Genomic DNA, 12,941 nt, shown 5'->3' with positions numbered 1-12,941 from the left:
TTCTTTCTCTGTTATATTGGAACTATATTTGTTTGAATAAAAACCTACTCTTTGAAATAAAATGATGAGCAGTGTATACACATTTAGAACCTAAACAAATTTGCCATTTACATAAAAAATACTACAATTAATTTACTTGAGTGCTTGACTGAAAATGTGTTTTTGCATGTTTAAATGCTATTTAAAGACTGTCGTATGTGTGTAAAACTGTTATTAATATAACTGTAAACATATTTTTCAGCAAGTTTTATGTGGAACATTTATGCAGTACGCTCGAAGCAAATACTGTTGCTCTGCTCACTGACTCGCTTTATCTGGATCACTGAGAGTCGGTCATGTTCTAAAAACAATTCTTGGTAATTCAAATGCGTTGTTAAATCTGACTGGAACCACTCCGAAAGATTCAGTACGATTCGGAAATGAATCATGCAGACCTGTCTGGTGAACGACCGACACATAAAAAAAAAAAAAAGATCCGACTCATTAGAATGAATCGGAAGTCGCTAGATGGCAGTGAGAGTGTTAAATGCAAATAAGCAAATCGAGCCCCCGACACTCCTTCGTTTACCTCATCCCCGCCTTTCTGAGATCAACGAGGGCATTACTGTCACCATCATTCACTATACACAAAATTAGGCCTGTAATTTTCAGACATGGCGACTCTTAAAGCGCTAACTAGAGCGGAGAATGTGATCCTCAGGAACGTGACAGCGACGATCAAGACGAACCTCTTGAGATTCTCCGTTGGCAAGGTCAGTGTTTAGAAGCAAAAAGACGGTGCATCCGAAATCTTGCATGATGTTGAACGTGTCGGTGCTTCTATTTTGTCTTTTTTTTTAACCCTACTAACTTAACCATTGCAGGGCGAAGAGAGACGTTCAGATAGTATAAGGAAGCTATACATAATTCTATACGATGTGTTTGAAATGATGATGTGTGACAAAACTTACATATTCTTGGAGTCAAAAACCATTGCATATATAACAGTTAGCTAGAGTCTTGTGGTCATTTTGTGCTGCATTGCGTTTTTATTTTAGCAAGCCATTAACGTTAAATAAAAAAATCAGCATGCACAAGATCTTGAGTCACTTCGTTTCATATACCGGTAGCAGCTACTTGTATTATTGTGGGACTGGAAACACAAGGTCATTAAGCAATTCTGTCTTGAGGCATAATCTACCACAGATTTTATCAAAAACTTTAATGGAAATTCAGTTTATTTTATTTTTTATTTTATTTTGACAACTACCTTGACAACACGGCAAACACTATTCATTGGCTAACAGTAACCCAACTCTCATTCCCCCCTTTTGTTCCACTCACCATTTGGCTCATTACATCACATAACAGGTGAACTAGACTGCTATTATAACTAGTTCTCAGAACAAGGATAAGAATTCTCCAGGCCCTGACCACTAAGATAGCATTGGTTTTGAAGTCATATATTTATGACAGTCTCATGCGAGTGTCATGTGGCTGTGAGGTTCATGGAGTTGTTCTGTATACAGACAGAGCAGAAACCTTTGAATCACTGTTTCAAGGAATAACACTGGTCATATTGGTTTCTCCTTTAACTCAGTATTTTTGTCGATTATTGTTTGGTAATACAGCTCAAGGCTTCTATATATACATAACAGATATTATTTATTGAGGCAGAGTGATAAGTGGTCAGCTGTTTCCTCTCCTCGTCCTTTGGAGCAATTGTGAGGTCAAACACGCGCTGTTGTATACACAAATAAAGACGAAATGGATTGCTTGGCTGGACTCTCGAGGTTTATTTATCTCGTGAATGTCAGCATGGGAAAATCAAACTGCTTTAGTTGACAGTGGAAACGAATCTTATTTGACAATTCACTTTTCTATGCATAATTTAATTAGGAATAACATAACATAATTTAGGAATCCGCTGTAAATAGCTAACATTCAAGTGTGGAAATCTGTTTCATTCATGCTTTTAAGTGCTTGCTGGAGTGTTTGTTTCTGTATGTCCAGCCTGTTTCATTCATTCTACTTTATGTCTCTGGTTGGCAGACATGCGGCTGTTACTTTTCCACATCAAGTCAACGGTCCGGACGATTTTATTCGGACCCCCTAGATGCCGTCAAAGATATTCCTAACGGAGCAACCATTCTTGTGGGAGGTAACTTAAGGGTTTTGATTTATCATAAACTCAATCTTAAACAGTAACTGTCTGCTTAGTTATTACTTAGACTACCGTTCAAAAGTTTGGGGTCTGTACTGTAGGCTATGTTTTTTTAAACATTTTTAAAAGAAGTGTCTTCTGCTCACCAAGGCTGTATTTATTTGATCAAAAATACAGTAAAAATTTTCTATGTTAATATATTTTAAAATGTAATTTATTTCTCTGTTGGCAAAGTTGAATTTTCAGCATCATTACTCCAGTCTTCAGTGTCACATGATCCTTCAGAAATCAATCTAATATGCTAATTTGGTGGTCATGAAACATTTCTTATTATTATCAATGTTGAAAACAGTTGTGTTACTTAATGTATTTGTTCATATCATGATACATTTTCTTCAGGATTCTTTGATGAATAGAAAGTTCAAAAGAACAACATATATTTGAAATATAAATCTTTTGTAACACAATTGTCTTTTCTGTCACTTTTGATCAATTTAATGCATCTTTGCTGAATAGGGATGGGACGGTATGAAAATTTCATATCCCGATAATAGTGATCAAAATTATCGTGATTATCAATATTATCACGGTTTTGTTAAAACGAGATGAAAGTGTTAAAAAATAACTGATGCTCACACTAAAAACATTTCAATAAGTTTTATATTTGAAAATCAACAAACAACAAATAAAACAAGCAGCTCTATGCACTTTTTTTAAGCAAGATTATATTCTGTGGCATTTCCTTCCTTATAATGACCGTCGTCAATTGTACGCTGTACAACTGTACGCATTATAACACAGCGCACATCCATCACAACGGACGCGCACGCGCTCTCTCGTTTCATTCAAGACTTGCCGTCTTGCGTCTCCGTTTTCGATTGTATTGAAAATGAAATCAGAGTTGATTTATTGTTTACTGAGTTTGATAATATTTTTGTGATCATGTAAGATTTAAAACATTAATCTGCCTTCCGCCATTCCTTCTCGAATAAAAAAACAATAACATTGCGCGCTGCGCCTGCGTCAGAATGTTGCTGGACAGAATTTACAGTGAGTTATTAAAATCGAGATAATCAAACACGGTTTTAATGATAATTCAATTTTAAACGATAATACTAACCGTCAGTACATTTGATCGTGGTTTATAGTGAAACCGGTAATCGTCCCATCCCTATTGCTGAATAAAAGTTTTAATTTCCTTCCAAATTGTTTTTTTTATTTTTTATTCTTACTGACCCCAAAACTTTGCATATTATATTATATTTAGGGCCGGGACTCGATTAAAAAAATTAATCTAATTAATTAATCGAAATTAATCGCATTTTAATTGCATATAATTTAGGGCTGTCAATCAATTAAAAATAATTGTGTTGAACATGTTATTGAAATAATGTTCAAATATTCAAAGGGTGAGCATTGAAATAATTGTGCCTAGCAAATAATCAATACAATACAATTGAACATTATTAAATTATTGAACATTATTAAATTATACATTTGATATTAAACATTAAATTATAAACATTATTTACACTTGCTTTACAGGTTTTTAACATTACTTCGAAAATGCTGAAATTTAAAGTTTGAGATGTTTTTCATCTGTTTTAGAAAGTATTTTTAGACTTTTGTTTTTTCAGAATAAAACTTGTTTTACAATCTTGAGCATGTGTTATATTTTTATTAAATGTGTTTAATTAAGCCATTGCTGCAAGTAATTTGACAGTTAACAATATTTTAGTGTACAGTTAATCACAAATTCAGTCAGCATTGTCATGACTCATTATCCCATGATGAAAGGTAATACGGTGAAACAACGTCACGATATCAACGTTGATTCAATTTGCAAAACCGAAGCATAATTCATCATTGGTTCAACAACGTCGACATACAATCTTTATTCACCCATATTGAAAGAAGAGACGGTGAAACAACGTCACGAAATCAACAATGAAACAACGTCACGATTTCAGCGTTGATTCGTTTTGCACAATCGAAACATAATCCAACATTGATTCGACCTTGGTCCCTTACGTTCACCGGTGAATCAACGTTGAAATGCCGGCTGTTTTTTATAAGTAAATGTTCCAATCAATGATCCAGGCAGCGCCAGCGCGTTCTCGTCTCCCTCCTTCATTTTCCAGTCGAATTGTGGCTAGAACGGCTCCAGGTTCAAAGGTCAATACGGAATGGATTAATCTGCGTTATTTTTTTTAACGCGTTATTTTGTCTCAGATTAATTAATCGAAATTAACGCGTTAATGTCACGGCCCTAATTATATTATATTATTACTACTATTTTTAATTATTATATTAACTCTGTACAGAACAACATTTATTGACATCTCCCTGATAAATGACTGAGGAGGTTATGCCAGCAAATATTTTTTAATTTCTTTACTATCCTTTTCCTTCATTCACAGGTTTTGGCCTATGTGGTATTCCAGAGAACCTGATAAACAGTTTGCTGAAGACCGGAGTGAAGAGCCTGACCGCAGTCAGCAATAATGCAGGGTAAGCCTTTTCAGAAGTAAACAACAGCTTAAACCCAGCCAAAAACAGTAACTGGATTAAACTCGACCATCTTTATTATCGTACCCCACCAATAGGCCTAACATTGAACTTATGTTCTTCCTGACACATTCAAACAATGGAAACAGCATATTGAAGTATACCAAGAAATGTCAAGAACTAACTAACACACAGCCCATGATTGTGTAAAAGTCTGAGCATAATCAGAAAGGATACTTCTGTGACTTGAGATTTAAAATCCATTTGGAGAAATAACAAAAACAATCGCAGTCACTCTTGATAAACATCTTCTGAGGTCATTAAGTACAGCTCCATAACATCAATTGTCCCCTAGATGTCATTACAAGAATTTATCACTTATACGACCATGAGAATGTATGCGCAACTGACCACAAATAGAAAGAGATTACCAGTTTGACCAAGTCTAATCTGCAAGTTGGTCTAGACCTACTGGTAAATACAAAACACAGTATGCACAAGGAGATCAATGAGTTATACTCATTAGAAAGAGTAAATGTTTTCTAAATGTCTAGTTATACAGTCTAATTTACTGTCTTATTGGACGTTGACGTTTGGTTTATTGCTGCTATGGTGCAGCTGCTCTGAACATGTGACTTGACGCTGATCTATGTATAGGTCTTTCTGTGCTGGCATTGTCCCAGGTTGGTTGTCTCTGACTACATCTTTGCGTAATCTCTGAGAGTGGGCCAGTTATGTTATTTTGAGTTTTTTGTATTTCCATCGTGACCAGTGAGTGAAGCCAGTGTAGGTTGCTGCTGAAGATGGTCGAAGAAAGCGATAAAGTTCATTCTAATCGTTTTAGTTAGGCTTAAATAGGATACTGTGTATGTTAAATATGCCAACAAAATAAATGTGTGTAAATAAAATGCATTTATGTCAACTCCTTTAAAACAGTCATCCATATCAAACTCATAAAAGTGCCATTTTTAATTCAATACTTCTGGCTTTTTTCCAGAGTTAGTTTTTGGAAAACCTCAGAGGAAGTTTTGACCTGTTTTAGATAGAAAGTTCCCCACCGATTCCCTTGAAGTTTGTTTCCCTTCCTTCTGATGGTTTGAAGCCCGCTGTTCTTGAATGCAGTGTTTAACTTGTTCTGTGAGTTCTGAATCTCTGTGGTAAGAAAACTTCCAGTCTACCACAGAGAAGCTCAGTGAGACTGTAATGTGAAACCTTCGTCACAGCAGTGTTTGGCATTAGCATTCGTTGCTTGCACAGGAGGAGGACACTGGGTCTAAGCATACGTTTGCACAGAATCGTCTCAGACAGTGCGTGAATAGTGAATTAAAGGGATAGTTCACTTTGAAATAAAATTTTGGTATGTTTTAGCTTACCTCAAGGGCATCCAAGATGTAGGTGTCTTTTTTTCCGCAGAAGTTTCAATTTTGATATTTTTAGGTCAAACCGTTCTTGTCTGTCAGTCATTTCATGCAGGTCTATGGTCACTGTCTCAAAGAGCATGCACAAAGTCCAAATTAAAACAATTCCCCATCGTCCGAATTAAACAATTCCCCATCGTAAGTACACATTGATGGCCTAAGACACGAAACGAGCGGTTTGTGTGAGAAAACGAACAGTATTTATATCGTTGTTATCTCTTGAACACAGCACACGTCCAAATGATCTGAGGGCGCGGGGGTTATAGATATATATATAGATGTCGCCTTGGCTACTGCAGTTCATTGGAACGAAACTGTAGCCAAGCGACATCTAGTGTATACATCTATACCCGCCCGCGGGCGGGTATATATGTATACACTAGATGTCGCCTTCGCTACTGCAGTTCATTGGAACGAAACCGTAGCCAAGGCGACATCTATGTATATATCTATACCCGCCCGCGCCGTCAGATCATTTGGACGCGGCTGTGTTCAAGAGGTAAAAACTATATAAATACTGGTCGTTTTCTCACACAAACCGCTCGTTTTGTGTCTTAGGCCATCAATGTGTACTTACGATGGGGAATTGTTTAATTTGGACGATGGGGAATTGTTTTAATTTGGACTTTGTGCATGCTCTTTGAGACAGTGACCATAGACCTGCATGAAATGACTGACAGACAAGACCGGTTTGACCTAAAAATATCAAAATTGAAACTACTGCGGAAAAAAAGACACCTACATCTTGGATGCCCTTGAGGTAAGCTAAAACATACCAAAATTTATTTTCAAAGTGAACTATCCCTTTAATTCTTGCACGGACGAATTCACGCAAAATGATGTAAAAACGCCCGTCTTGGCGAGTATCCTAGTAAACAAAGTCGGTTATATCTCAAGTGAACGTAGACGGTATGTTCAAATGGAATCCATACGTTCGGTCTTAAAGGGAGAGCAGTCTAATAAACCTGCTCCTGTGTTTTAATGTTAATCAAACAAATTAACATTAAATCCCAAACCCAATCCTCAGCACTTTGCCCCTGCAGGAGCTGCTCTAAATATGTGCTGTGCTATTAAATTATAGATACAATATGATAGAGCAATAGGCAAGGCAAGTTTATTTATATAGCACATTTCATACACAATGGTAATTCAAAGTGCTTTACAGAGAAGAAATTAAAGAGTTTAGAATAAAAAAATTAGATAAAATACAGTACAAATAGTCGGACGAACAGTGGCAGTGAGCATTTCTGCAATGTATTGAGGTCATTGAATGATTTATATACCAGTAATAATACTTTAAAATCAATCCTAAATGTAACTGGGAGCCAGTGTAAAGACCTGAGGACTGGTGTGACTGGTCATATTTTCTGGTTCTGCTCAGAATCCTGGCGGCAGCGTTCTGTATGAGCTGCAACTGTCTTATGGTCTTTTTGGGAAGGCCAGCGAGGAGTCCATTACAATAATCCACCCTGCTGGTGATGAAAGCATGAACAAGGTCTTGACTGGAAACAAAGCATCTAATTCTTGCAATATTTTTCAGATGATAGTATGCTGATTTAGTTATTGCTTTGACATGACTACTGAAACTAAGGTCTGACTCTAGAGTCACACCAAGATTCCTGACTTGATTTTTAGTTGTTTGACCCCTAGAGTGAAGGTATGCGGTCACCTTGTGAACGTCTTTTTTTTTTTTTTCAAATGCAATGACTTCAGTTTTGTCTTTGCTTAACTGAAGAAAGTGTTGGCACATCCAGCTGTTTACTTCATAAATGCATTGGCACAGGGAGTCAATGGGGCTGTAATCGTTGGGCGATAGGGCTAAGTAGATCTGTGTGTCGTCTGCATAGCTGTGGTAAGCAATTTGGTTCTTTATCATTATTTGGCTCAGTGGGAGCATATACAGCATATACAGTACAGGTCAAAAGTTTGGAAACATTACTATTTTTAATGTTTTTGAAAGAAGTTTCTTCTGCTCATCAAGCCTGCATTTATTTGATCAAAAATACAGAAAAATTTAAAACAATTTAAAATAATTGGTTTTCAATTTATTATACTTTAAATTATCATTTATTTCTGTGATGCAAAGCTGAATTTTCAGGATCATTACTCCAGTCTATCACATGATCCTTTAGAAATCATTCTAATATGATGATTCATTATTAAAGTTGGAAACAGTTCTGTTGCTTAATATTTTTTCATAACCTGTGATACTTTTTTAGGATACTTTGATGAATAGTCAAAGTACTTGTATATTGTATATATACACATGTGAAATTTTGGAATCACTCCGTTTTACCTCAGTAAATTCTAAGCACATACAGTATATGGCCTTGATAACTTCTCTTAAAACTAGTCTCTAAACACAAAAAAAGCCTTTTCCACTTATCTGGCGGGAGAAAAAGTGAAAAAGACACATTAGAAGAGTTAATGAGAACATGGCATGACACAGTATGCATCTAATTGCAACCTTTCTCGGTCCAGTGAACGAGTCGTGACACAAAGAGTCTGTGCTCCCTGTTGATCGAATTAACCTAGAAAATATACTTGAACTTATAAAATGTCTCTAACTTTCATCAAACATTTCCCCCTCATGTTTCACCTGAAAGCCTTTGGTTTTAAACAGTGTTAAAAATGTCCAGATCTGCACTACTGCAGTTAACATTTTCATACCTCAGTGCCTTTCAAGTCTCAGTAAGTCATGCTATTTGTTAATGAATGACAAAATCAGTTTGGAGTCACTGCTTCTGTAACTGTGCCAAGCCACCGCACACACCGAATTGAGGAGGTCTGAGAGAGCTGTAAGACGTTTCATATGTTTCTTGCAGTAAAAAGGAGTTTTGTGTCCTTTGTCTCTGTATTCTTGTGTGTTCTGAATTTTAATGACCTGTTTGCTACAGAATGATCATTGGACACTGGATTTAGACCAATTTAGGGAATAAGTGCTACTTTTCCAACAATAGTTCAACCTAAATTGGACATTGGTTTTCTGGAAATGTATATTTGTTTGTTTGCAGTTAGGCATTATCTGAAGGTGGTGTGCCTAGTGGTTAACAATCAAGATTTGCAGCAGAAAGTTTGTAGATTCAAACCAACTTTTTTTATTATTTTTATTATTACTTTTATTTAGAAAGGATGCATTAAATTGTTCAAAAGTGACAGTAATGATATTTTCTGTTACAAATAAATTCTATTTTTAAATGCATGTTTTTTTTTAACTTTCTATTCATGAAAGAATCCTGAAAAACTGCTTCACAGTATCCACAAAAATATTAAGCAGCATAACTGTTTTCAACATTTATAATAATCAAATCAGCATATTAGAATGATTTCTGAAGGATTATGACACTGAAGACTGGCTGCTGAAAACTCAGCTTCGCCATCACAGGAATAAATTACATTTCAAAATATATTCAAATAAAAAACAGCTATTTAAATTGTAATACTATTTCACAAAATGACAGTTTTTACTGTATTTTTAACCAAATAAATGCAGCCTTGGCGAACCTATGAGACACATTTAAAAAAAATCTTACCGACCCCAAACTTTTGAACGGTGCAGGACCCTAGGAATACAATTTGAAATCTAGCAGTTTTGTTCATGGGCGGTCAGTTTCCCAGCCAGGTTGAATTGAGCCAATCAACTTGAGCTGTAAATGCCATGTGGTTACTCACTCAAGACAATGAATTGTGTGAATGATTAATTTGTAAGACATCGTGAATTCGTGATGTTGCCGATGTTCACCAAGTACGCACACAGTCTCACCTCTAGTGACTGTCCTGATCTGTGACGTCAATAGTAGCAGATAAGGAAAAGTATGTTATTTGACATGGAAACCTTTGAATGGCCGTCAATAGAGAATGATACTTTTTTCTACTTTCATCTACTAGAAGATGTTTTTGAAAATAAATGAGTTGTGTATGCACCGAATTGGTTGAAATATATATTGCAGAAGGACATATTTAGCTATAGTTTTCGATCTTCTGTGTGTTTTAAACAGGGTGGATGACTTTGGCCTGGGCCTGCTCCTTCGGACCAAACAGATCAAGCGTATGATCTCATCATATGTGGGGGAGAATGTAGAGTTTGAGAGGCAGTATCTCTGTGGCGAGCTGGAGGTGGAGTTGACCCCACAGGTGAAACCATCCTTTACCCATAACTTCAGAATAAACACTTTACCTTTATTCTCAATGGCTTATTGCCCAGTATATGTGTGCTAAAGATTACCATTCTTCCATAAAGTATCCAATCAGGAAGGTTTTGTTTACCCATTGTACTGTGCTGACGGCAGGGCACGCTAGCAGAGCGGATCAGGGCCGGTGGCGCAGGTGTGCCTGCCTTCTTCACTGCCACAGGCTACGGCACACTCATCCAAGAGGGAGGCTCTCCTATCAAATACAACAAGGACGGCACCATTGCCATCGCTAGTGAACCCAGAGAGGTCAGTTGTCGCTTATCTTCCAGTTTTACTGAAGGATGCAGTCATACAGCTCATGTCTCAGATGAGATTTGATTGCTATTAATATCTGTGAGTGTGATGATCAGTAAAAATAGACATAGGATCTATTATGTTCTGCCGCTGTCATGTTTCAGGTGCGTGAATTTAATGGCCGGCACTTCATCATGGAAAAAGCCATCACGGGTGACTTTGCGCTGATCAAAGCCTGGAAAGCGGACAGGGCAGGAAATGTCATCTTCAGGTACAAATGCTTGTTCTTCTGAGGTTGTTCAGCTCTACTGTAGACGGACTAGAAGTTGTTTTCCTTAACCCAACAGTATCACATGTTCACTGGTGTGGTTGGTGCCTAAACCTGAAAATAGCTCCTTTCTCTCACCTTACTGTTTCCATTTAGCACATACCCACACTGAAGGCAAGGCCACGTGAGACACTTTTAGAAACAGTGCCTTATTTTAGAGAAAACTTTAAACACAGTAGACAAGGCAAATTGTCTTTTTCATTCATTATACAACCCACAGAAGATAATGATATAAAATAGTGGTAAAATACTTAAAGAAGAAGAAAAAAAGACATTTTTAAAATATTAGTTTTAAATGCACTATCATGCAGAGATTTAGGGTCAGTAAGATTTTTAAAAGTGTCTTATGTACATTAAATATATTTACTGAAATATTATACATATTATTGCTAATATTACCAATACTAGTATAGTGTAATATCTGTATTGTTACTCTTTGAAATATCTCTTTTCTATTTCTTTTCTATTTTAATATATTTTAAAATGTAATTTATTCTTAAACGTATTCATTTTCAGCATCATTACTCCAGTCTTCAGTGTCACGATATGCTGATTTGGTGCTCAAGAAACATTTCTTATTATTATTATCAGTGCTAAAAACTACGGAGCCCCTAAAGGGACATGGTCTGGAGGAATAAATTTAAGATGGGAGGTAAAATAAGAAGTCAATGCTTTTGCGTTCCCTCGCAAAAACGTTGGCATTCCCCCCAAAAACTTTGCATTCGCGAACACTAAGTTTCTCGGGGGAACGAAAAACATTTTTGAATGAATGCAAATGTATTGACAAATCATTTTTCCTCCATCTCATATAATTTTTCATTCACTATGTCCGTTTAGTGGCTCTGTATTATACACAGTTAAAGCTGTGGAATGTTTTTGTGGAAACCGTCATGCCTTTTTTCATGATTCTTTGATGAATAGAAAGTTTTTAAAAAAGGGGTTATAAAAAGTCTTATAAAATAGCTGTGTATGGTAAAAATTGTGTTATATTTGATATGAAAACAATAAAGATTTGAACAGAGAGGACATTATTATTGCTCATTTACATTTGCAACGTTATATACATGTAAGTGTGGTATTTTGTTTTACCACAAGGGTGCACTGTTTCCTTTACCATAAAATTGTATGGTTGATTTTTCTTAGGAAGATGGCACCAATATGGATGATGACTAAGTTGTTTTTGTTACACTTAATTTCAAAAGTCCACCATAGACATTCTATTAACTATAAGTAACTTTAAGTAACGACTACGTGTCAACTAACTCTCAATAACTACATATCAACTAACTCTCATTAGAGTATAAGTAGACTATTAGGGCTAATACGTTTATAATAAGTTGACATGTACTTCTAGTCAGTAGAATGACTGTTTTGGATCATGAAAATAAAGAGTTAGCAGATGTTAATTAGAAAGTTTCTAATGACTGGTAGTTGACATGTAGTTACACAGTTACTTGTAGTTAGTAGAATCTCTGAAGTGGACTATTGAAATAAAGTGGTACCATTGTTTTTGTTAATGGTTCTGGACTGATTTTTAATAGCTTGTCATTCTGGCTCATTTCACCATATTTAATTATCAGTGGGTCTTAATTTGAGGAAAGAATATGCCACACATTGATACATACAGTTCCACCTCAGCTCTACATGTCTGAAGTTGGTTTTAAAAATGTGAATGCTTAGCATGTACTTTTTTTTAACAGGAAAACAGCACGAAACTTCAACCAGCCCATGTGCAAGGCAGCCAAGATCACAATTGTGGAGGTAGGTGAATACCATATTGTCAGGGTTATGCAGTTGTTTAGTTTGGTTCAGACCTCATTGTTTTCTGTTTGCCAGTTTCTCCTTACCTTGAGTTACCCAGGTGTTGTGTGTTACATTAAAAGTCTCTGTGTTTATTTAGTTCTGTGTCATCTACCTTATGTGGTTGTGGTTTCCCCAGAGCCTCTCCTGTATACTTTTGTGGATTATTATATTAAAGACTGCTTTCGTGCGCTGCGTTACTGCAGCCACGTGTGACACACAGGACCTCTGCCCATGTGCTTCTGTCAGATCCTGTTTGGATGCTTTATTACAGGTTACAAGCTTGTGCATGTATCACGTTGTCCATCCTATAGATT

The 12,941-nt window shown here is 36.2% G+C and overlaps 1 protein-coding gene across 1 annotated transcript in view; it reads left to right on the top strand.

Annotated features, from left to right (window-relative positions):
• The first annotated feature begins 485 nt into the window (after nucleotides 1-485).
• Nucleotides 486-12,941, top strand: part of oxct1a (3-oxoacid CoA transferase 1a) — a 59,792-nt gene continuing 47,336 nt past the window's right edge. Inside the window, exons 1-7 of the mRNA XM_084390376.1 lie at nucleotides 486-752; nucleotides 2,032-2,140; nucleotides 4,564-4,654; nucleotides 10,068-10,203; nucleotides 10,359-10,508; nucleotides 10,661-10,767; nucleotides 12,525-12,589. Coding sequence (XP_084246502.1) covers nucleotides 654-752; nucleotides 2,032-2,140; nucleotides 4,564-4,654; nucleotides 10,068-10,203; nucleotides 10,359-10,508; nucleotides 10,661-10,767; nucleotides 12,525-12,589 — 757 coding nt within the window. The 5' untranslated portion in view covers nucleotides 486-653. The remainder of the gene's footprint in view (nucleotides 753-2,031; nucleotides 2,141-4,563; nucleotides 4,655-10,067; nucleotides 10,204-10,358; nucleotides 10,509-10,660; nucleotides 10,768-12,524; nucleotides 12,590-12,941) is intronic.

This window comes from Rutilus rutilus (genome assembly GCF_951802725.1).
Source record: "Rutilus rutilus genome assembly, chromosome: 19".
In the NCBI taxonomy this organism is placed as follows: Eukaryota; Metazoa; Chordata; class Actinopteri; order Cypriniformes; family Leuciscidae; genus Rutilus; species Rutilus rutilus.
This window is presented reverse-complemented; position numbering and strand designations above follow the sequence as displayed.